The following is a 25,973-nucleotide window of genomic DNA, read 5'->3' on the forward strand; positions in this document are numbered from 1 at the left end:
CGAGGGGTCTGGACTGGGTCGAGGGGTCTGGACTGGAGGCACCTGGAGGTCTGGGATTAGGTGTCTGGACTGGGGCCAGACAGGGAGTCCGGGGGGCTCTGGATCTGCTAGGGACCCACTTCCTGTGTGCAACCAAAGGCAGGCCCAGAGTAGGGTGTCTCTGCTGCTCCGCTCCTGCCGTCTGTCTGTGGCGTCTGTGAGCTGCACTTAAAACTACAGATAACACTGGCTTTATAGGAGGAGGCTACTGACAGCAGGAACAAACTGTCAGGCGGAGAAAGCAGGGAGAGAGAGCAGAGAGAGCATGCAGAGAGAGAGCAGGGAGAGAGAGCAGAGAGAGCAGAGAGAGCAGGGAGAGAGACAGAGAGAGAGCAGGCAGAAAGAGAGCAGGGAGAGGGACAGAGTGAGAGCAGGGAGAGAGGGGCAGAGAGAGAGCAGGCAGAGAGAGAGCAGGCAGAGAGAGAGCAGGCAGAGAGAGCAGGGAGAGGGGCAGAGAGAGAGCAGGCAGAGGGGCAGAGAGAGAGCAGGCAGAGGGACAGAGAGAGAGCAGGCAGAGGGACAGAGAGAGGCAGAAGGGGGAGAGCAGGAAGATGGACAGAGTGAGAGCAGGGAGAGAGGGGCAGAGCGAGCAGGCAGAGAGACAGAGAGCGAGCAGGCAGAGGGACAGAGACAGATCAGGCAGAGGGACAGAGAGAGAGCTGGCAGAGGGACAGAGAAACTTCTGTATGTGTAATGTTTACTGTTAATTTTTATTGTTTATTTCACTTTATATATTCACTTTATATATTATCTACCTCACTTGCTTTGGCAATGTTAACACGTTTCCCATGCCAATAAAGCCCTTGAATTGAGAATTGAGAATTGAGAGAGCAGGCAGAGAGATGGAGAAGGGAGAGGGACAGAGTGAGAGCAGGGAGAGAGGGGCAGAGAGAGAGAGCAGGCAGAGAGAGAGAGCAAGGAGAGGGACAGAGTGAGAGCAGGGAGAGAGGGGCAGAGAGAGAACAGGGAGAGGGACAGAGTGAGAGCATGGAGAGAGGGGCAGAGAGAGCAGGCAGAGAGAGACTGACCCAAAATTAAGGAAAGCTTTGACTATGTACAGACTCAGTGAGCATAGCCTTGCTATTGAGAAAGGCCACCGTAGGCAGACATGGCTCTCAAGAGAAGACAGGCTATGTGCTCACTGCCCACAAAATGAGGTGGAAACTGAGCTGCACTTCCTAACCTCCTGCCCAATGTATGACCATATTAGAGAGACATATTTCCCTCAGATTACACAGATCCACAAAGAATTCAAAAACAAATCCAATTTTGATAAACTCCCATATCTACTGGGTGAAATTCCACAGTGTGCCATCACAGCAGCAAGATTTGTGACCTGTTGCCACGAGAAAAGGGCAACCAGTGAAGAACACACACCATTGTAAATACAACCCATATTTATGCTTATTTATTATATCTTGTGTCCTTTAACCATTTGTACATTGTTAAAACACTGTATATATATATATAATATGACATTTGTAATGTCTTTACTGTTTTGAAACTTCTGTATGTGTAATGTTTACTGTTAATTCTTATTGTTTATTTCACTTTATATATTCACTTTATATATTATCTACCTCACTTGCTTTGGCAATGTTAACACATGTTTCCCATGCCAATAAAGCCCTTGAATTGAATTGAGAGCAGGGAGAGAGAGAGCAGGGAGAGAGAGAGCAGGGAGAGGGGCAGAGAGAGAGAGCAGGCAGAGAGAAAGAGCAGGCAGAGGGACAGAGAGAGAGAAGGCAGACAGAGAGCAGGGAGAGGGACAGAGTGAGAGCAGGGAGAGAGGGGCAGAGAGAGAGAGCAGGTAGAGGGACAGAGTGAGAGCAGGGAGAGAGAGCAGAGAACCACCTAAAAGGAAGCGATTCCCAAACCTTCCATAACAAAGCCATCACCTACAGAGAGATGAACCTCGAGAAGAGTCCCCTAAGCAAGCTGGTCCTGGGGCTCTGTTCACAAACACACCCCACATAGCCCCCGGACAACAACACAATTAGACCCAACTAAATCATGAGAAAACAAAAAGATAATTACTTGACATATTGGAAAGAATGAACAAAAAAAACAGAGCAAACTAGAATGCTATTTGGCCCCAAACAGAGAGTACACAGTGGCAGAATACCTGACCTCTGTGACTGACCCAAACTTAAGGAAAGCTGTGACTATGTAGACTCAGTGAGCATTGCCTTGCTATTGAGAAAGGCTGCCGTAGGCAGACCTGGCTCTCAAGAGAAGACAGGCTATGTGCTCACTGCCTCACAAAATGAGGTGGAAACTGAGCTGCACTTCCTAACCTCCTGCCAAATGTATGACCATATTAGAGACACATATTTCACAGATATTACACAGATACACAAAGAATTCGAAAAAAAAACTATTTTGATAAACTCTCATATATACTGTGCCAAAAACCATAGTGAGTAATCACAGCATCAATATTTTTGATCAGCTGCCAGAAGAAAAGGTCAACCAGTGAAGAACAAACACCATTTCAGATATATTTCCATATTTATGTTTATTTATTTTCCCTTTTGAACATTAACACTTTTCACATCATTACAATATTGTATATAGACATGTTAAAAAAATAAACACTGCTCAAAAAAATGACATTAAGACAAAATCCCGAACCAAAAAACGATATATACACTGCTCCAAAAAATTAAGGGAACACTAAAATAACACATCCTAGATCTGAATGAATGAAATTTCCTTATTAAATAGTTTTTTCTTTACATAGTTGAATGTGCCGACAACAAAATCACACAAAAATGATCAATGGAAATCAAATTTATCAACCCATGGAGGTCTGGATTTGGAGTCACACTCAAGATGAAAACCACACTACAGGCTGATCCAACTTTGATGTAATGTCCTTAAAACAAGTCAAAATGAGGCTCAGTAGTGTGTGAGGCCTCCACGTGCCTGTATGAACTCCCTACAACGCCTGGGCATAATCCTGATGAGGTGGCGGATGGTCTCCTGAGGGATCTCCTCCCAGACCTGGACTAAAGCATCCGCCAACTCCTGGACAGTCTGTGGTGCAACATGGCGTTGGTGGATGGAGCGAGACATGATGTCCCAGATGTGCTCAATTGGATTCAGTTCTGGGGAACGGGCGGGCCAGTCCATAGCATCAATGACTTCCTTTGCAGGAACTGCTGACACACTCCAGCCACATGAGGTCTAGCATTGTCTTGCATTAGGAGGAACCCAGGGCCAACCGCACCAGCATATGGTCTCACAAGGGGTCTGGGGATCTCATCTCGGTACCTAATGGCAGTCAGGCTACCTCTGGCGAGCACATGGAGGGCTGTTCGGCCCCCCAAAGAAATGCCACCCCACACCATGACTCCCCTCCGCCAAACCAGTCATGCTGGAGGATGTTGCAGGCAGCAGAACGTTCTCCACGGCATCTCCAGACTCTGTCACATGTGCTCAGTGTGAACCTGCTTTCATCTGTGAAGAGCACAGGGTGCCAGTGGCGAATTTGCCAATCTTCGTGTTCTCTGGCAAATGCCAAACGTCCTGCACGGTTTTGGGCTGTAAGCACAACCCCCACCTGTGGACATCGGGCCCTCATACCACCCTCATGGAGTCTGTTTCTGACCGTTTGAGCAGACACATGCACATTTGTGGCCTGCGGAGGTCATTTTTCAGGGCTCTGGCAGTGCTCCTCCTGCCCCTTCTTGCACAAAGGCGGAAGTAGTGGTCCTGCTGCTGGGTTGTTGCCCTCCTACGGCCTCCTCCACATCTCCTGATGTACTGGTCTGTCTCCTGGTAGCGCCTCCATGCTCTGGACACTACGCTGACAGACACAGCAAACTTTCTTGCCACAGCTCGCATTGATGTGCCATCCTGGATGAGCTGCACTACCTGAGCCACTTGTGTGGGTTATAGACTCCGTCTCATGCTACCACTAGAGTGAAAGCACCGCCAGCATTCAAAAGTGACCAAAACATCAGCCAGGAAGCATAGGAACTGAGAAGTGGTCTGTGGTCCCCACCTGCAGAACCACTCCTTTATTGGGGGTGTCTTGCTAATTGCCTATAATTTCCACCTGTTGTCTATTCCATTTGCACAACAGCATGTGAAATGTATTGTCAATCAGTTTTGCTTCCTAAGTGGACAGTTTGATTTCACAGAAGTGTGATTGACTTGGAGTTACATTGTGTTGTTTAAGTGTTCCCTTTATTTTTTGGAGCAGTGTATATATATTTGATCTTCATTTTCAGTTGAAGTCAGAGGTTTACATACACTTAGGTTGGAGTCATTAAAACTTGTTTTTCAACCACAACACATATTTCTTGTTAACAAACTATAGTTTTGGCAAGTCGGTTAGGACATCTACTTTGTGCATGACACAAGTAGTTTTTCCAACAATTGTTTACAGACAGATGATTTCATTTATAATTCACTGTATCACAATTCCAGTGGGTCAGAAGTTTACAGACACTAAGTTGACTGGGCCTTCAAACAGCTTGGAACATTCCAGAAAATGATGTCATGGCTTTAGAAGCTTCTGATAGGCTAATTGACATAATTTGAGTCAATTAGAGGTGTCACTCTTTGCTGACATCATGGGAAAATCAAAAAAATAAAACAGCCAAGACCTCAGAAAAAATTATTGTAGACCTCCACAAGTGGTGGCAGGGTAGCCTAGTGGTTAGAGCGTTGGACTAGTAACCGAAAGGTTGCAAGTTCGAATCCCTGAGCTGACAAGGTACAAATCTGTCGTTCTGCCCCTGAACAGGCAGTTAACCCACTGTTCCTAGGCCGTCATTGAAAATAGAATTTGTTCTTAACTGACTTGCCTAGTAAAATAAATAAATACAAGAAACATATTCATATATACACTATTAAATAAATAAAAATAAATAAATAAAGGTAAAATAAAAAATTATAATAATAAAAATTTAAAAAGTCTGGTTCATCCTTGTGAGCAATTTCCAAACACCTGAAGGTACCACATTCATCTGTACAAACAATAGTACGCAAGTATAAACACCATGAGACCACGCAGCCGTCATACCGCTCAGGAAGGAGACGCGTTCTGTTTCCTAGAGATGAACGAACTTCGATGCGAAAAGTGCAAATCAATCCCAGAACAACAGCAAAGGACCTTGTGAAGATGCTGGAGGAAACCGGTACAAAGGTATCTATATCCAGAGTAAAATTAGTCCTATATTGACATAACCTGAAAGGCCGCTCAGCTAGGAAGAAGCCACTGCTCCAAAACCGCCAAAACTATGGTTTGCAACTGCACATGGGGACAAAGATTGTACTTTTTGGAGAAATGTCCTCTGGTCTGATGAAACAAAAATAGAACTGTTTGGCCATAATGACCATGGTAAAGTTTGGAGGAAAAAGGGGGAGGCTTGCAAGCCAGAGGTCACTATCCCAACCGTGAAGCACAGGGGTGGCAGCATCATGTTGTGGGGGTGCTTTGCTGCAGGATGGACTAGAGCACTTCACAAAATAGATAGCATCATGAGAGAAGAAAATGATGTGGATATATTGAAGCAACATCTCAAGACATCATGGACAATGACCTCAAGCACACGTCCAAAGTTGTGGAAAAATGGCTTAAGGACAACAAAGTCAAGGTTTTGGAGTGGCCATCACAAAGCCCTGACCTCAATCCTATAGAAAATTTGTGGGCAGAACTGAAAAAGCATGTGCGAGCAAGGAGGCCTACAAACCTGACTCAGTTACACCAGCTCTGTCAGGAGGATTGGGCCAAAACCCAACTTATTGTGGGAAGCTTGTGGAAGGCTACCCCGAAACATTTGACCCAAGTTAAACAATTTAAAGGCAATACTACCAAATAGTAATTGAGTGTATGTAAACTTCTGACCCACTGGGAATGTGATGAAAGAAATAAAATCTGAAATAAATCATTCTCTCTCCTATTATTCTGACATTTCACGTTCTTAAAATAAAGCGGTGATCCTAACTGACCTAAGACAGGGAATATTTACAAGGATTGAGTTTTAATGTATTTGGCTAAGGTGTATGTAAACTTCCGACTTCAACTAGGCAAGTCAGTTAAGAACAAATTCTTATTTACAATGACGGCCTACAGGGGAACAGTGGGTTTAAAACAGAGTTTTACTTTGTCAGCTCGGGGATTCAATCCAGCAACCTTTTGGTTACTGGCCCAACGCTCTAACCACTAGGCTGCCACCTCAAAATAGGACATTTGAAATGTCTTTATTCTTTTGGAACTTCTGTGAGTGTAATGTTAACTGTTCTTTTTTTTTATTGTTTAGTTCCCTTTTGTTTATCTACTTCACTTGCTTTAGCAATGTTAACATATGGTTTCCCATGCCAATGAAGTCCCTTAAATTGAAATTGAATTGAAATTGAGAGAGAGCAGGGCAGGCAGGGTTGGCTATGGGACACTCCCCTTATGATGGGACATACGTTCTCTAGCAGCCTAGTGTTGGCCAAGTGCAGAAAGGGGGTGGGGTGCCACAAGACAGGACGTCCCAAAATGGCCACTTGAGTGGTCTGTCCGGGGCCAGGCAGACGTGACGACTGGAGCAGAGGGCATTCATACACTGGCTTTTAGCAGGACACCACCAGGGGCCAGGGGGCCTCCGCCAGGGAGCCTCAGAGGCCACATGGCAGTAGTCTGGGGACCATGAAGCGCCACAAGACGGGACTCACAACAGAGTGACGACAGACTGTTTAATGGGCATTTGGCCCCCAAGAACTTAGACCCTAAGAAAGATCCTAAGATATTTGTGACCCTAAGCTCTAACGGAATATTAACGTAAGAAAACAGGACAATACCAATCTTGACTTACTGTGATCTCATTAAACACATATTGACTAAAGTTGACTTGTGATTAATGTGTTGCTAAAATATCTCAGATGATTGACAGATGAAATGTCTTTACCTGATAATCAATCACAACGGTGAACTAATTTAAGATCCATCTAGAATGGTTGTGACTTGCAGCAGACCGCCATGGGAATACCAAGTCATAACAACCCTTAGCCTCATTCACACAAAACTCATTTAGATTCAGGGTCTGCCTTAAGTAGCTCTCCCCGAGGACAGACACACACACACCCACAAGTCATCACCCAGGCCATTAGGAGCTACACACAGGGAAACCAGACACCCAAGAGAAAGCGTCCATTAGGACTGACCAACTCTGATACTTAACCTCTGACCCTGACAACCTTGACAACAAGCTGCAGCTAGGAGATTAACAACAGTGGTTATTATGGTTAGTAAACTTGACCACAACAAAGCAGAGCTACCACAGCGGTTAACAACCTTGGTCAACAACACAAGTTAAATAGTGTGTAAAGTATGACCCAGGCATACTGGATAATGTCCTTGTAGTTCATAACCCAGGCATACTGGATAATGTCCTTGTAGTTCATGACCCAGGCATACTGGATAATGTCCTTGTAGTTCATGACCCAGGCATACTGGATAATGTCCTTGTAGTTCATGACCCAGCCATACTGGATAATGTCCTTGTAGTTCATGACCCAGGCATACTGGATAATGTCCTTGTAGTTCATAACCCAGGCATACTGGATAATGTCCTTGTAGTTCATGACCCAGGCATACTGGATAATGTCCTTGTAGTTCATGACCCAGGCATACTGGATAATGTCCTTGTAGTTCATGACCCAGGCATACTGGATAATGTCCTTGTAGTTCATGACCCAGGCATACTGGATAATGTCCTTGTAGTTCATGACCCAGGCATACTGGATAATGTCCTTGTAGTTCATGACCGAGGCATACTGGATAATGTCCTTGTAGTTCATGACCCAGGCATACTGGATAATGTCCTTGTAGTTCATGACCCAGGCATACTGGATAATGTCCTTGTAGTTCATGACCCAGCCATACTGGATAATGTCCTTGTAGTTCATGACCCAGGCATACTGGATAATGTCCTTGTAGTTCATGACCCAGGCATACTGGATAATGTCCTTGTAGTTCATGACCCAGGCATACTGGATAATGTCCTTGTAGTTCAACTTATCAGTAAAAAAACAAAAAAAAAACTATAAGACCTCAGAAGTCAACATGGTCACAAAACTGGACAAACAACAAACCTTTTTTTAGGGGTACAAGCTTCTGCACATGTGCAGGATTCTCTACTTTAGACACAGTCTCTGCTGTAACCTAGACTTACTGTTGGGATTTTCTACTTTAGACAGTCTCTGCTGCAGTCTAGACTTACTGTTGGGATTCTCTACTTTAGACAGTCTCTGCTGTAGTCTAGACTTACTGTTGGGATTCTCTCCTTTAGACACAGTCTCTGCTGTAGTCTAGATTTACTGTTGGGATTCTCTCCTTTAGACACATTCTCTGCTGTAGTCTAGACTTACTGTTGGGATTCTCTGCTGTAGTCTAGACTTACTGTTGGGATTCTCTCCTTTAGACACATTCTCTGCTGTAGTCTAGACTTACTGTTGGGATTCTCTACTTTAGACACAGTCTCTGCTGTAGTCTAGATTTACTGTTGGGATTCTCTGCTGTAGTCTAGACTTACTGTTGGGATTCTACTTTAGACACAGTCTCTTCTGTAACCTAGACTTACTGTTGGGATTCTCTCCTTTAGACACATTCTCTGCTGTAACCTAGACTTACTGTTGGGATTCTCTGCTGTAGTCTAGACTTACTGTTGGGATTCTCTGCTGTAGTCTAGATTTACTGTTGGGATTCTCTGCTGTAGCCTTGACATACTGTTGGGATTCTCTCCTTTAGACACAGTCTCTGCTGTAACCTCCTCGTTCGGCTTCCCAGAGAAAGGTGTCCAATATATAAACATTGTGCACAAAATATACCAGTGCCAGTTTTCACTCAAAAGTTGCTCTTTCTAAAAACTGAACTTGGTGTGAGATTGTGCTTATCATTAGCCTGTGTGCACACAGTTTATACACTTTTAGTAGAAAAGGTTCCTTAAAGAACCTTGATTGCGTCATATCCCCCTTTTATAGGGTCCTTTCATCAGAAACCTAGAGGTTCTTCTTCACTGAACCAGAACCCTGCAAGCTGCCATTTGTGAATTATGGCTACTACTATTAAATAGTCACTTTGAGCTAAGAATATAATTTAATAAACAATTAAATAAATCGACAAAAGAATACCAGTATAGTTTTTTAAATTTATTGTCATTATATGCAAACATACACTGAACAAAACCATTAACGCAACATATTAAGTGTTGGTCTCATGTTTCATGAGCTGAAATAAAAAATACCAGAAATGTTCCATATGCACAAAAAAACGTATTTCTCTCAAATGTTGTGCACAAATTTGTATACATCCCTGTTAGTGAGCATTTCTCCTTTGACAAGATAATCCATCCACCTGACAGGTGTGGCATATCAAGAAGCTGATTAAACAGCATGATCATTATACAGGTTCACATTGTGCTGGGGACAATAAAAGGCCACTCTAAAATGTGTAGTTGTCACAACACACTGACACAGCTTCAAGTGTTTTGTCCAAATACTGGTGGATTCAACTAACAAAAGATTGGACGACCTGAAGACCAGTCTGCAGTTCCCCCAGGGTCAGCTCGATGTGTTGAAACAGGACAACAGCAAGATGAAAGCAACCTGTAAGTCATTGAGGACATCAGTTATGTGTGTGAATCCATGATAACAATGACGGATAAGGCGGAAACAACATGGTTGTGGACAGAATTGCAGAATCTCCACATGGGACCTGGACGGCATCTGAGGACAAAGTGAGGGAAATGATCTCTGAGAAATTGAAGATGGACCACAGGAAGATTGAGGTGGAGCACGTTCACAGGACTAGAAAACCCACCGTCTGCCCAGGTTACAGACCCAGTCTGATAGTGGTCAAGTTCCTGATTTTCAAGGACAAGTTAGCTGTTGTGGAAAGAGCCAAGAACATGAGAGGGACGTATATCTTCCTCAACAAGGATTATCCTGAAGCTGTTTGCCAGAAGAGGAAAGAACTGATCCCAGCCATGAAAGCTGCCATCCACTATAACAGGCTCATTGTCCACCCTCCCTCCCAGAAGGGATGAGAGAGCCAAGCCTATGGGTTCGTAGCCCCACGGGACACACACCAACTGATTAATGGACAGCTGAATTTATATATATTTATCTTGCTTTGTTTGCTCTTTTCCATATTATATCTATCTCTGATAAGCTACACAATAAAGCGCTGAACATAGCCCATATTAATATACAGGGCATTCTGAAAGTATTCAGACCCCTTGACTTATTCCACATTTTGTTATGTTGCAGCCTTATTCTAAAATTGATTAAATAAAAATCCTGAAATGTTTGCAGAAATATCTTATTTACAAAAGTATTCAGACCCTTTGCTATGAGACTTGAAATTGAGCTCAGGTTCATCCTGTTTCCATTGATCATCTTTGTGATGTTTCTACAACTTGATTGGAGTTCATCTGTGGTAAATTCAATTGATTGGACATGATTTAGAAAGGCAACACCTGTCTATATAAAGGTCACACAGTTGACAATGCAAGTCAGCGCAAAAACCAAGCCATGAGGTCGAAGGAATTGTCCGTAGAGCTTTGAGACAGGATTGTGTCGAGGCACAGATATGGAGAAGGGTACCAAATAAAAAGGTAAAAGAACACAGTGGCCTCCAACATTCTTAAATGGAAAAAGTTTGGAACCACCAAGACTCTTCCTAGAGCTGGCCGCCTGGGCAAACTGAGCAATCAGGGAAGAAGGGTCTTGGTCAGGGAGGTGACCAAGAACCTGATGGTCACTTTGACAGAGCTCCAGAGTTCCTCTGTGGAGATGGGAGAACCTTCCAGAAGGACAACCATCTCTGCAACACTCCATCAATCAGGTCTTTATGGTAGAGTGGCCAGATGGAAGCCACTCCTCAGTAAAAGGCACATGACAGCCCGCTTGGAGTTTGCCAAAAGACAGGTGTGATGAAACCAGGATTGAACAGGATTGAACTTTTTGGCGTGAATGCCAAGCGTCACGTCTGGAGGAAAACTGGCACAATCCCTATGGTGAAGCATGGTGGTGGCAGCATCATGCTGTGGGGAGGTTTTACAGCGGCAGGGACTGGGAGACTAGTCAGGATCGAGGTGAAGATGAACGGAGTAAACTATAGAGAGATCCTTGATGAAAACTGTCTCCAGAGCGCTCAGGACCTCAGACTGGGGCGAAGGTTCACCTTCCACCAGGACAAAAACCCTAGCCACACAGCCAAGACAACGCAGGAGTGGCTTCGAGACAAGTCTTTGAATGTTCCTGAGTGGCCCAGCAGAGCCTGGACTTGAACCCGATCAAATCTCTGGAGAGACCTGAAAATAGCTGTGCAGCGACACTCACCATCCAACCTGACAGAGCTTGAGAGGGTCTGCAGATCCCCAAATAGAGGTGTGCCAAGCTTGTAGCATCATACCCAAGAAGAGTTGAGGCTGTAATCGCTGCCAAAGGTGCTTCAACAAAGTACTGAGTAAAGGGTCTGAATACTTAAGTAAATGTGATAGTTTTATTTTGCTTCATCATTATGCAGTATTGTGATGTCATTATGAGGTATTGTGATGTCATTATGGGGTACTGTGATGTCATAATGGGGTACTGTGATGTCGTTATGGGGTACTGTGTGAAGATTGATGAGGCAAAAAACAACAATGTAATCCATTTTAGAATAAGGCTGTAACGTAGCAAAATGTGAAAAAAGTAAAGGGGTCTGAATACTTTCAGAATGTACTGACAGGGTACAGAACAGGTAGACTGTACATTAGACAGACAGGACACAGCCATCTGGCTGGCATCAGCTGCTAACGGTTGGCTAGGTTACGGGAGTGGTATAGGTAAGCTGTATACTCTGCTGTGCCAGTATAGGTAAGCTGTATACTCTGCTGTGCCAGGATAGGTAAGCTGTATACTCTGCTGTGCCAGTATAGGTAAGCTATATACTCTGCTGTGCCAGTATAGGTAAGCTATATACTCTGCTGTGCCAGTATAGGTAAGCTATATACTCTGCTGTGCCAGTATAGGTAAGCTATATACTCTGCTGTGCCAGGATAGGTACGCTGTATACTCTGCTGTGCCAGGATAGGTACGCTGTATACTCTGCTGTGCCAGGATAGGTACGCTGTATACTCTGCTGTGCCAGGATAGGTACGCTGTATACTCTGCTGTGCCAGGATAGGTACGCTGTATACTCTGCTGTGCCAGGATAGGTACGCTGTATACTCTGCTGTGCCAGGATAGGTACGCTGTATACTCTGCTGTGCCAGGATAGGTACGCTGTATACTCTGCTGTGCCAGGATAGGTAAGCTGTATACTCTGCTGTGCCAGTATAGGTAAGCTATATACTCTGCTGTGCCAGTATAGGTAAGCTATATACTCTGCTGTGCCAGTATAGGTAAGCTATATACTCTGCTGTGCCAGTATAGGTAAGCTATATACTCTGCTGTGCCAGGATAGGTACGCTGTATACTCTGCTGTGCCAGGATAGGTACGCTGTATACTCTGCTGTGCCAGGATAGGTACGCTGTATACTCTGCTGTGCCAGGATAGGTACGCTGTATACTCTGCTGTGCCAGGATAGGTACGCTGTATACTCTGCTGTGCCAGGATAGGTACGCTGTATACTCTGCTGTGCCAGGATAGGTACGCTGTATACTCTGCTGTGCCAGGATAGGTACGCTGTATACTCTGCTGTGCCAGGATAGGTAAAATCAGAGCAAGAAAAGCAAGGTAACTGGTATTTTTGTATAAATGACTAACCAGGAGATGGATATCATCTTTGTTAACTTGTTCTAGGTGGTTGGGATCATCTCAGTAAACTATGGGGGTTGGGATCATCTCAGTAAACTATGGAGGTTGGGATCATCTCAGTAAACTATGGGGGTTGGGATCATCTCAGTAACTATGGGGGTTGGGATCATCTCAGTAAACTATGGGGGTTGGGATCATCTCAGTAAACTATGGGGGTTGGGATCATCTCAGTAAACTATGGGGGTTAGTTGGAGGCATTCTGTCAGGTAGAATACATTTTTGTGGCGTCCAGTTGTTCCACAGAGAGAAGAGATGACAGAACTCCTGATGAATAACGGAACTTTCCCAATGTGAGCTGTGTAACCACTTACAGTGGGGCAAAAAAGTATTTAGTCAGCCACCAATTGTGCAAGGTCTCCCACTTAAAAAGATGAGAGAGGCCTGTAATTGTCATCATAGGTACACTTCAACTATGACTGACAAAATGAGAGAAAAAAATCCAGAAAATCACATTGTAGGATTTTTAATGAATTTATTTGCAAATTATGGTGGAAAATAAGTATTTGGTCACCTACAAACAAGCAAGATTTCTGGCTCTCACAGACCTGTAACTTCTTCTTTAAGAGGCTCCTCTGTCCTCCACTCGTTACCTGTATTAATGGCACCTGTTTGAACTTGTTATCAGTATAAAAGACACCTGTCCACAACCTCAAACAGTCACACTCCAAACTCCACTATGGCCAAGACCAAAGAGCTGTCAAAGGACACCAGGAACAAAATTGTAGACCTGCACCAGGCTGGGAAGACTGAATCTGCAATAGGTAAGCAGCTTGGTTTGAAGAAATCAACTGTGGGAGCAATTATTAGGAAATGGAAGACATACAAGACCACTGATAATCTCCCTCGATCTGGGGCTCCACGCAAGATCTCACCCCGTGGGGTCAAAATGACCACAAGAACGGTGAGCAAAAATCCCAGAACCACACGGGGGGACCTAGTGAATGACCTACAGAGAGCTGGGACCAAAGTAACAAAGCCTACCATCAGTAACACACTACACCGCCAGGGACTCAAATCCTGCAGTGCCAGACGTGTCAACCTGCTTAAGCCAGTACATGTCCAGGCCCGTCTGAAGTTTGCGAGAGAGCATTTGGATAATCCAGAAGAAGATTGGGAGAATGTCATATGGTCAGATGAAACCAAAATAGAACTTTTGGTAAAAACTCAACTCGTCGTGTTTGGAGGAGAAAGAATGCTGAGTTGCAGCCAAAGAACACCATACCTACTGTGAAGCATGGGGGTGGAAACATCATGCTTTGGGGCTGTTTTTCTGCAACGGGACCAGGACGACTGATCCGTGTAAAGGAAAGAATGAATGGGGCCATGTATCGTGAGATTTTGAGTGAAAACCTTCCATCAGCAAGGGCATTGAAGATGAAACGTGGCTGGGTCTTTCAGCATGACAATGATCCCAAACACACCCCCCGGGCAATGAAGGAGTGGCTTCGTAAGAAGCATTTCAAGGTCCTGGAGTGGCCTAGCCAGTCTCCAGATCTCAACCCCATAGAAAATCTTTGGAGGGAGTTGAAAGTCCGTGTTGCCCAGCAACAGCCCCAAAACATCACTGCTCTAGAGGAGATCTGCATGGAGGAATGGGCCAAAATACCAGCAACTGTGTGTGAAAACCTTGTGAAGACTTACAGAAAACGTTTGACCTCAGTCATTGCCAACAAAGGGTATATAACAAAGTATACAAAGTATTGAGATACATTTTTGTTATTGACCAAATATTTATTTTCCACCATAATTTGCAAATAAATTCATTAAAGATCCTACAATGTGATTTTCTGGACTTTTTCCCCGCATTTTGTCTGTCATAGTTGAAGTGTACCTATGATGAAAATTACAGGCCTCTCTCATCTTTTTAAGTGGGAGAACTTGCACAATTGGTGGCTGACTAAATACTTTTTTGCCCCACTGTAGATGCTTTTCTAATGGCGGATTTCTCCTTTAAAAACATGATAATCACTACAGACTGATCTGATCAGTCAGAGAGAAGAGAACGGACCAGAGAAAACAAGAACATGTCAGCATTATCATTGCAATTTAAAAAAATATCAGTGTTGAGTGAAGAATATGCTCTGCTCATTATAATACTGGTAAAACAATCAGGGAGAATATGTTCTGCTCATTATAATACTGGTAAAACAATCAGGGAGAATATGTTCTGCTCATTATAATACTGGTAAAACAATCAGGGAGAATATGTTCTGCTCATTATAATACTGGTAAAACAATCAGGGAGAATATGTTCTGCTCATTATAATACTGGTAAAACAATCAGGGAGAATATGTTCTGCTCATTATAATACTGGTAAAACAATCAGGGAGAATATGTTCTACTCATTGTAACACTAGTTAACAATCAAAGTGATTCTCATTGAGTATTAGAGCAACACAAACCCAGATACTAAAACAGCATTCAGCACCAATAGAACCCCTCCTGTCAGTGTCCAGGGGCTAAAATAGAGAAGATCTGGTGAACTGGGAGATCAAGAGACAGTAGGGTTTTGGTGGAATCAGTCCAGACAGTATGGTTCTGGTGGAATCAGTCCAGACAGTATGGTTCTGGTAGAATCAGTCCAGACAGTAGGGTTCTGGTGGAATCAGTCCAGACAGTAGGGTTCTGGTGGAGTCAGTCCAGACAGTAGGGTTCTGGTGGAATCAGTCCAGACAGTAGGGTTCTGGTGGAATCAGCCAAGACAGTAGGGTTCTGGTGGAATCAGTCCAGACAGTAGGGTTCTGGTTGAATCAGTCCAGACAGTAGGGTTCTGGTGGAATCAGTCCAGACAGTAGAGTTCTGGTGGAGTCAGTCCAGACAGTAGAGTTCAGATACGGTGGTATCTCTGGGTCAGTTCAGCCCTGGTGTTCTGGTACTGTGGTATCTCTGGGTCAGTTCAGCCCTGGTGTTCAGATACTGTGGTATCTCTGGGTCAGTTCAGCCCTGGTGTTCTGGTACTGTGGTATCTCTGGGTCAGTTCAGCCCTGGTGTTCAGATACTGTGGTATCTCTGGGTCAGTTCAGCCCTGGTGTTCTGGTACTGTGGTAGCTCTGGGTCAGTTCAGCCCTGGTGTTCTGGTACTGGGGAGGGTACCAGTCCAGATTAGCCGTGAGAGGAGAAGATGGGTCTACTGATGTTACTGTTGGTCGTCATGGCGTTCAGCTCCCACCTACATGGAACACAGAGACCCAGACAGGAGAGAGGTCCAGACAGGAGAGAGACCCAGACAGGAGACCCAGACAGGAGAGAGACCCAGACAGGAGACAGAGACAGGAGACCCAGACAGGAGAAAGAGACAGGAGACCCAGACAGGAGAAAGAGACAGGAGACCCAGACAGGAGAAAGAGACAGGAGACCCAGAAAAGAGACCCAGACAAGAGTGACCGACCCAGACAAGAGAGAGAGAGAGAGACCCAGACAGGAGAAAGAGACAGGAGACCCAGACAGGAGAAAGAGACAGGAGACCCAGACAGGAGAAAGAGACAGGAGACCCAGAAAAGAGACCCAGACAAGAGTGATCGACCCAGACAAGAGAGAGAGAGAGAGACCCAGACAGGAGACAAACGGAGAGAGACAAGAGACCCAGACAGGAGACAAGAGACCCAGACAGGAGACAAGAGACCCAGACAGGAGACAAGAGACAGGAGACTCAGACAGGAGACACACAGAAAGAGACAGAGACCCAGACAGGAGAGAGGCCCAGACAGGAGAGAGACCCAGACAGGAGAAAGACCCAGACAGGAGAGAGACCCAGACAGGAGAGAGACCCAGACAGGAGACAGAGACAGGAGACCCAGACAGGAGAAAGAGACAGGAGACCCAGACAGGAGAAAGAGACAGGAGACCCAGAAAAGAGACCCAGACAAGAGTGACCGACCCAGACAAGAGAGAGAGAGACCCAGACAGGAGACAAACGGAGAGAGACAAAGATCCAGACAGGAGACAAGAGACCCAGACAGGAGACAAGAGACAGGAGACTCAGACAGGAGACACACAGAAAGAGACAGAGACCCAGACAGGAGACAAGAGACCCAGACAGGAGACAAGAGACCCAGACAGGAGACAAGAGACAGGAGACTCAGACAGGAGACACACAGAAAGAGACAGAGACCCAGACAGGAGACAAGAGACCCAGACAGGAGACAAGAAACCCAGACAGGAGACAAGAAACCCAGACAGGAGACCGAGACCCAGACAGGAGACACAGAAAGAGAGAGAAAGAGTCAATGCGTAACAATTGGCTAAATCAACATCCTTCGTCATTCATTGAGGACCTCTGGTTGTTTGTTCTCTCAGTGATTCTGTAGACAGGCTCAGGGAAGCCGCACTGAGGCTTTGAGTAGGCAGTAACATGACAATCAGGGAGCAGCACAACTAGTGGTGAGGATTACAGAGGGAGACTAGAGAGGCTGAGGGTTAGGGAGAGAGACTGATGAGACTAGAGAGACTGAGGGCTAGGGAGAGAGACTGATGAGACTAGAGAGGCTGAGGGCTAGGGAGAGAGATTGATGAGACTAGAGAGGCTGAGGGCTAGGGAGAGAGATTGATGAGACTAGAGAGGATGTGGGCTAGGGAGAGACTGATGAGACTAGAGAGGCTGAGGGATAGGGAGAGAGACTGATGAGACTAGAGAGGCTGTGGGCTAGGGAGAGAAACTGAGGAAACTAGAGAGGCTGAGGGCTAGGGAGAGAAACTGATGAGACTAGAGAGGCTGAGGGCTAGGGAGAGAGACTGATGAGACTAGTGAGGCTGTGGGCTAGGGAGAGAAACTGATGAGACTAGAGAGGCTGAGGGCTAGGGAGAGAGACTGAGGAGACTATAGAGGCTGAGGGTTACAGAGGGAGACTAGAGGGACTGAGATGAGAGCTGGCCTGATGACAGGTCACTGGTTGTTTTCACTGGCTAGCCTTTCAAACTCATTCCCTCCCTTTCTCTCTCTCTTGTAACACACACTCTTTCTGACTTGCTGGAAGCGTGTGTGAGGAGGGGGATGACTCCAGTGTGTTGTGGGACAGGGGGTTGAAGATCAGTCACTGGGACCAGCCTGATCCCACCAGAGTGGTGTGTGTGTTCACACACGCGTATTCAGTTAATTATCAGGTGAACATTAGTAGTGGTAGCAGATAAACGTGTTGACTAGCAGAACATTAGCATGGAAAATAAAACCTTTTACTGGACGAGACTGACGATGCTGTCAAGCACACAAAGATATAATAACACAACCACTAGGAGGAAGAGGACGACAGAAGAGGACAGGAGAAAGAAAAGTAGAGAGAAAGAGAGGAGAGGGGAGAGGAGAAGAGAGGAGGAGAGAGAAAGAGGAGAGAAAGAGGAGTAGCGAGAGAAAGAAGAGGAGGAGAGAAGATGAGAGAAGAGGCGAGAAAGAAGAGGCGAGAAGAGAGAAGTACAAGAGAGAAATGGAGAGAGAACGAGGAGAAGAGAACGAGGAGAGAAGAGAAGAGTAGAAAATAAAGAAGATGAGAGGAGGAGAGGAAAGAAGGAGAGAAGAGAAGAGGCGCGTAGAGTAGAGGAAAGGAGGAGAGAAGAGAAGGAGAGGAAGAGAGAAAAGAGTAGATAGAAAGAGGTGAGGAGGAGAAGAGTAGGAGAGAAGAGAGTGTGGTAGTCCTAGTTGGTCCAGACTAGTTAAAAATAGCTAGCTTGGGACAGGGGTTAAGGGTTAGGGGAAGGGGTTACCTGAGGTTGTGTGGTAGACCACCCTGGCCCAGACTAGTTAATAACAGCTAGCTTGCGTTAGGGTCAGGGGTTAAGGGTTAGGGGAAGGTGTTACCTGATGTCGTGTGGTAGTCCCTGCTGGTCCAGACTGTAGTTAATAACAGCTAGCTTGCATAACGTCTTCAGATTAGGACCTGAGACAGGAAAGGATATTAACACCTTAACATTGCCATCAGGCAGAGGTAATCACACACAGACAGAGACACAGAGACAGAGAGACAGACACAGAGAGACACAGATACAGAGAGACACAAAGAGACAGAGACAGAGAGAAAGTCAGAGTCAACAAAAATTCCTTATCTAACCACTGGTCAGAGAGGCAGAGATATACAACATCAGCCTGACTCAGTAGAAGGTCAGAGAGGCAGAGCTATACCAGTGTGATCCAGTGTGTTTACTATAACCAGTAGAGGTCTGGATGATGATCCAGTGTGTTTACTATAACCAGTAGAGGTATGGATGATGATCCAGTGTGTTTACTATAACCAGTAGAGGTATGGATGATGATCCAGTGTGTTAACTATTACCAGTAGAGGTCTGGATGATCCAGTGTGTTAACTATAACCAGTATAGGTCTGGATGATCCAGTGTGTTAACTATAACCAGTAGAGGTCTGGATGATCCAGTGTGTTAACTATAACCAGTAGAGGTCTGGATGATCCAGTGTGTTAACTATAACCAGTACAGGTCTGGATGATGATCCAGTGTGTTTACTATAACCAGTACAGGTCTGGATGATGATCCAGTGTGTTTACTATAACCAGTACAGGTCTGGATGATGATCCAGTGTGTTTACTATAACCAGTACAGGTCTGGATGATGATCCAGTGTGTTTACTATAACCAGTAGAGGTCTGGATGATCCAGTGTGTTAACTATAACCAGTAGAGGTCTGGATGATCCAGTGTGTTAACTATAACCAGTACAGGTCTGGATGATGATCCAGTGTGTTTACTATAACCAGTACAGGTCTGGATGATGATCCAGTGTGTTTACTATAACCAGTACAGGTCTGGATGATGATCCAGTGTGTTTACTATAACCAGTACAGGTCTGGATGATGATCCAGTGTGTTTACTATAACCAGTAGAGGTCTGGATGATGATCCAGTGTGTTTTCTATAACCAGTACAGGTCTGGATGATGATCCAGTGTGTTAACTATAACCAGTAGAGGTCTGGATGATGATCCAGTGTGTTAACTATAACCAGTAGAGGTCTGGATGATGATCCAGTGTGTTTACTATAACCAGTAGAGGTCTGGATGATGATCCAGTGTGTTTACTATAACCAGTAGAGGTCTGGATGATGATCCAGTGTGTTTACTATAACCAGTAGAGGTCTGGATGATGATCCAGTGTGTTTACTATAACCAGTAGAGGTCTGGATGATGATCCAGTGTGTTTACTATAACCAGTAGAGGTCTGGATGATGATCCAGTGTGTTTACTATAACCAGTAGAGGTCTGGATGATGATCCAGTGTGTTTACTATAACCAGTAGAGGTCTGGATGATGATCCAGTGTGTTAACTATTACCAGTAGAGGTCTGGATGATGATCCAGTGTGTTTACTATAACCAGTAGAGGTCTGGATGATGATCCAGTGTGTTTACTATAACCAGTAGAGGTCTGGATGATGATCCAGTGTGTTTACTATAACCAGTAGAGGTCTGGATGATGATCCAGTGTGTTTACTATTACCAGTAGAGGTCTGGATGATGATCCAGTGTGTTTACTATAACCAGTAGAGGTCTGGATGATGATCCAGTGTGTTTACTATAACCAGTAGAGGTCTGGATGATGATCCAGTGTGTTTACTATAACCAGTAGAGGTCTGGATGATGATCCAGTGTGTTTACTATAACCAGTAGAGGTCTGGATGATGATCCAGTGTGTTTACTATAACCAGTAGAGGTCTGGATGATGATCCAGTGTGTTAACTTTATTTTTTTAATTGGTCACATACACATGGTTAGCAGATGTTAATGCGAGTGTAGCGAAATGCTTGTGCTTCTAGTTCTGACAGTGCAGCAATATCAAACATGTAATCTAACAATTCCCCAACAACCACCTAATACACACACATCTAAAGGGGTGCAATAAGAATATGTACAAATAAATATATGGATGAGCGATGACAGAGCGGCATAGGCAAGATGCAGTAGATGGTATAAAATACAGTATATACATATGATATGAGTAATGGAAGGTATGTAAACATTACTAAAGTGGCATTGTTTAAAGTGACTAGTGAGTGACCAATGATTTCAAGTCACTATGTTGGCAGCAGCCTCTCTGTGTTAGTGATGACTGTTTAAAAGTCTGATGGCCTTGATAGAAGCTGTTTTTCAGTCTCTTGGTCCCAGCTAAGATGCACCTGTACTGACCTCACCTTCTGGATGATAGCGGGGTGAACAGGCAGTGGCTCAGGAGGTTGATGTCCTTGATGATCTTTTTGGCCTTCTTGTGACATCAGGTGCTGTAGGTGTCCTGGAGGGCAGGTAGTTTGCCCCCGGTGATGAGTTGTGCAGACCTCACCACCCTCTGGAGTGCCCTGCAGTTGTGGGCGGTGCAGTTGCCGTACAGGATGCTCTCATCCTGTAGAAGTTTGAGGGTTTTAGGTGACAAGACAAATTTCTTCAGCCTCCTGAGGTTGAAGAGGCGCTGCTGGGCCTTCTTCACCACGCTGTCAGTGTGGGTGGACCATTTCACTTTGTCCTTGATGTGTACGCCGACAAACTTAAAACTTTCCACCTTCTCCACTACTGTTCCGTCGATGTGGATAGGGGAGTGCTCCCTCTGTTGCTTCCTGAAGTCCACAATCATCTCCTTTGTTTTATTGACGTTGAGTGTAAGGTTGTTTTCCAGACACCACACTCCGAGTGCCCTCACATCCTCCCTGTAGGCTGTCTCGCTGTTGTTGGGAATCAAACCCACTATTGTTGTGTAGTCTGCAAACTTGATGATTGAGTTGGAGGCGTGCATGGCCATGCAGTCATGGGTGAATAGGGAGTACAGGAGGAGGCTGCGCACACAACATTGTGGAGCCCCTGTGTTGAGGATCAGCGAAGTGGAGATGTTGTTTCCTACCTTCACCACCAAATTGCACAGGGCGAGGTTGAGACCCAGGGCCTCAAGCTTAATGATGAGCTTGGAGGGTACTATGGTGTTGAATGCTGAGCTGTAGTCAATGAACAGCATTCTTACATAGGTATCCCTCTCATCCAGATGGAATAGGGCAGTGTACAGTATGATGGCGATTACATCGTCTGCGGACCTATTGTGGCAGTATGCAAACTGAAGTGAGTCTAGAGTGTCAGGTAAGATGGAGGTGATATGATCCTTGACTAGTCTCTCAAAGCACTTCATGATGACAGAAGTGAGTGCTACATGGCAATAGACATTCAATTCAGTTATCTTTACCTTCTTGGGTACAGAACCAATGGTGGCCATCTTGAAGCATGTGGGGACAACATTCAATAGGGAGAGATTGAATATGTCCGTAAACACACCAGCCTGCTGGTCTGCACATGCTCTGAGGACGCGGCTCGGGATGGCGTCTGGGCCAGCAGACCTGTGAGGGTTAACACGTTTAAATGTCTTTTTCATGTCGGCCACGAAGAAGGAGAGCCCACAGTTCTTGGTAACAGGCCGCATCAGTGGAACTGTATTATCCTCAAAGCGAGTAAAGGATGTGTTTAGTTTGTCTGGAAGCAAGACGTCGGTGTCCGCGACGGGGCTGGTTTTCTTTTTGTAATCCGTGATTGTCTGTAGACCCTGCCACATGTCTCATGTCTGAGCCGTTAATTTGCTACTCCACTTTGTCCCTGTACCGGCATTTCACTTGTTTGATTGCTGTGCGGAGGGAATAACTACACTGTTTATATTCGGCCATATTCCCAGACATCTTTCCATTGTTAAATGCAGTGGTTCGCGCTTTCAGTTTTGCGCAAATGCCGCCATCTATCCACGGTTTCTGGTTGGGGTAGGTTTTAATAGTCACAGTGGGTGCAACATCTCCAATGCACTTCCTTATAAAGTCACTCACAGAGTCAACGTATAAATCAATGTTATTCTCTGAGGCTGACCGGAACATTTCCCAGTCCGCGTGATCAAAACAATCTTGAAGTATGGATTCCGATTGGTCAGACCAGCTCTAGTCACGGGAACATCCTGATTGAGTTTCTGCCTGTAGGAGTGGAGAAGCAAAATGGAGTCGTGGTCGGATTTGCAGAACGGAGGGCGGGGGAGGGCCTTGTATGCATCGCGGAAGTTAGAGTAGCAGTGATTGAGCGTGTTACTCGCCTGTGTACTGCAATCAATATCCAGATAGAATTTAGAATTTGTTAAAATCCCCAGCCTCAGGATGGAGATATAGCCAGACTTGTTGAGTTCTTGGCTGATTGAGCAAGCATAGAGGCACTGAGTTTGACTCAAATTATGTCAATTAGCCTATCAGAAGCTTCTAAAGCCATGAAATAATTTCTGGAATTTTCTAAGCTATTTAAAAGCACAGTCAACTTATTATATGTAAACTTCTGACCCACTGGAATGGTGATACAGTGAATTATAAGTGAAATAATCTATATGTAAACAATTGTTGGAAAAATTACTTGTGTCATGCACAAAGTAATGTCCTAACCGACTTGCCAAAACTATATATAATACATTTGTGGAGTGGTTGAAAAATCAGTTTTAATGACTCCAACCTAAGTGTATGTCAACTTCCGACTTCAACTGCATATACTGTATTCTATTCTATTCTACGGTATCTTAGTCACTACATGTTTACATATCTTGCATTACTCATCTCATATGTATATACTGCTTTGTTGTGTAATTGTTAGATATTACTCGTTAGATATTACTGCACTGTCGGCGCTAGAAGCACAAGCATTTCGCTACAGCCAATAACATCTGCTAATCACGTGTATGTGACCAATAACATTTGTTTTGTTACAATTACACCACGAGTTGTTAATCATGAAGCATACACCCCTGCCTTTCTTCTTCTCTACGAGATGTTTATTTTGTCGGCGCGACGCATAAAGAATCCCAGTGGCTGTACCGACTCCAAGAGCATGTCCCCAGAGAGCCATGTTTCTGTGACACAAAGTATGTTACAATCCCTGATGTCTCTCTGGAAAGCAACCCTAGCCCTAATTTAGTCTACGTTGTTATCTAGAGACTGGACATTAGTGAGTAAAATATGCAGAAGCGTTGGGTGGTGTGCGTGCCTCTGAATTCGGACCAGAAGGCATCTCCGTCTACCTCTCCTGTGGCGACGTTGTTTTGGGTCAGCCTCTGGAAACAGTTTGAATGCCTTGGGTAGTTCGAACTAAGGATCCACTTCGGGAAAGTCATATTCCTGGTTGTAGTGCTGGTAAGTTGACGTCGCTCTGATATCCAATAGTTCTTCCCGGCTGTATGTAATAACACTTAAGATTTTCTGGGCTAACAAAATACTGCATGGTTTCCGAAGAGCTAGAGGCGAGGCGACTATCTCTATTGGCGCCATCTTGATATACTATAACCAGACTTAATCACTCTAATAAAGTCCCCGTAACCCACCACCCACTCCCGTGAGAAGAAACAAACTTCCGTTCAGCTTGTGCCCTTAAAAGGGTTGTGCCACCACTGGTATCATGCTGCTGCAATATGGACAGACAGAGGCTCAGGGGTTGGCTGCTGCTGCAATATGGACAGACAGAGGCTCAGGGGTTGGCTGCTGCTGCAATACGGACAGACAGAGGCTCAGGGGTTGGCTGCTGCTGCAATATGGACAGACAGAGGCTCAGGGGTTGGCTGCTGCTGCAATACGGACAGACAGAGGCTCAGGGGTTGGCTGCTGCTGCAATATGGACAGACAGAGGCTCAGGGGTTGGCTGCTGCTGCAATACGGACAGACAGAGGCTCAGGGGTTGGCTGCTGCTGCAATACGGACAGACAGAGGCTCAGGGGTTGGCTGCTGCTGCAATATGGACAGACAGAGGCTCAGGGGTTGGCTGCTGCTGCAATACGGACAGACAGACAGAGGCTCAGGGGTTGGCTGCTGCTGCAATATGGACAGACAGACAGAGGCTCAGGGGTTGGCTGCTGCTGCAATATGGACAGACAGAGGCTCAGGGGTTGGCTGCTGCTGCAATATGGACAGACAGACAGAGGCTCAGGGGTTGGCTGCTGCTGCAATACGGACAGACAGACAGAGGCTCAGGGGTTGGCTACTGCTGCAATATGGACAGACAGAGGCTCAGGGGTTGGCTGCTGCTGCAATATGGACAGACAGAGGCTCAGGGGTTGGCTGCTGCTGCAATACGGACAGACAGAGGCTCAGGGGTTGGCTGCTGCTGCAATATGGACAGACAGACAGAGGCTCAGGGGTTGGCTGCTGCTGCAATATGGACAGACAGACAGAGGCTCAGGGGTTGGCTGCTGCTGCAATATGGACAGACAGAGGCTCAGGGGTTGGCTGCTGCTGCAATATGGACAGACAGACAGAGGCTCAGGGGTTGGCTACTGCTGCAATACGGACAGACAGAGGCTCAGGGGTTGGCTGCTGCTGCAATACGGACAGACAGAGGCTCAGGGGTTGGCTACTGCTGCAATACGGACAGACAGACAGAGGCTCAGGGGTTGGCTGCTGCTGCAATATGGACAGACAGACAGAGGCTCAGGGGTTGGCTGCTGCTGCAATACGGACAGACAGACAGAGGCTCAGGGGTTGGCTGCTGCTGCAATACGGACAGACAGACAGAGGCTCAGGGGTTGGCTGCTGCTGCAATATGGACAGACAGAGGCTCAGGGGTTGGCTGCTGCTGCAATACGGACAGACAGACAGAGGCTCAGGGGTTGGCTGCTGCTGCAATACGGACAGACAGACAAAGGGCAGGCTCAGGGGTTGGCATGCTGCTGGCACAGAGACAGGGACAGGATGAGCACTGCCAGTCCACACTGTCCTCAGGTTTATTTACAGCCCACAAACATTGACCCTCTCTGTGACAATGAGACTGACCCTCTGCCAGCTGGCCATGGCTTTGTAGGGGCTGTGGGAGGAACAGGGTGTGTGTGTGTCTGTGTGTGTGTGAGAAAAAATAACAACTTACTGAAGTCTAGTATGTAGATGTCTGAATGATCCATGAGGTTAAACTCATCTCCCATCCCCTGCTCTGGACATGGGCTGTAGAGAGGAGACAACATGTTAGTTACACTGCTGTTCTGGACATGTCTGAGAGCTCATGACATCACACCGTACAGGGCCATAGAGGTGTCATCACACAGGGTTAGCAGGAAGAGGAAGCATACTGTTCAAGGCTTCTAACACATACAGGAAGTCCACATTAACTCCCTACTTCCTGTGTCTCTCCTTGGTCTCACTGGAGATAGTGTTTCTCCTCCAAC

At 45.6% G+C, this 25,973-nt stretch overlaps 1 protein-coding gene across 7 annotated transcripts in view; it reads right to left on the reverse strand.

Annotated features, from left to right (window-relative positions):
• Positions 1-14,866: 14,866 nt before the first annotated feature.
• Positions 14,867-25,973, reverse strand: part of klhdc3 (kelch domain containing 3) — a 107,118-nt gene continuing 96,011 nt past the window's right edge. For 6 of the 7 annotated variants that reach the window (XM_031800016.1, XM_031800019.1, XM_031800017.1 and 3 more), the window contains 3 exons: positions 25,679-25,752; positions 18,634-18,712; positions 14,867-16,014 (listed from right to left, as the gene is read on the reverse strand). In XM_031800016.1, coding sequence (XP_031655876.1) covers positions 15,948-16,014; positions 18,634-18,712; positions 25,679-25,752 — 220 coding nt within the window. In that variant the 3' untranslated portion in view covers positions 14,867-15,947. Of the gene's footprint in view, positions 16,015-18,633; positions 18,738-25,678; positions 25,753-25,973 lie in introns of those variants that run through there. The other variant, XM_031800023.1, reaches the window with a different exon arrangement.

Source organism: Oncorhynchus kisutch, linkage group LG20, assembly GCF_002021735.2.
Source record: "Oncorhynchus kisutch isolate 150728-3 linkage group LG20, Okis_V2, whole genome shotgun sequence".
NCBI lineage: Eukaryota > Metazoa > Chordata > Actinopteri > Salmoniformes > Salmonidae > Oncorhynchus > Oncorhynchus kisutch.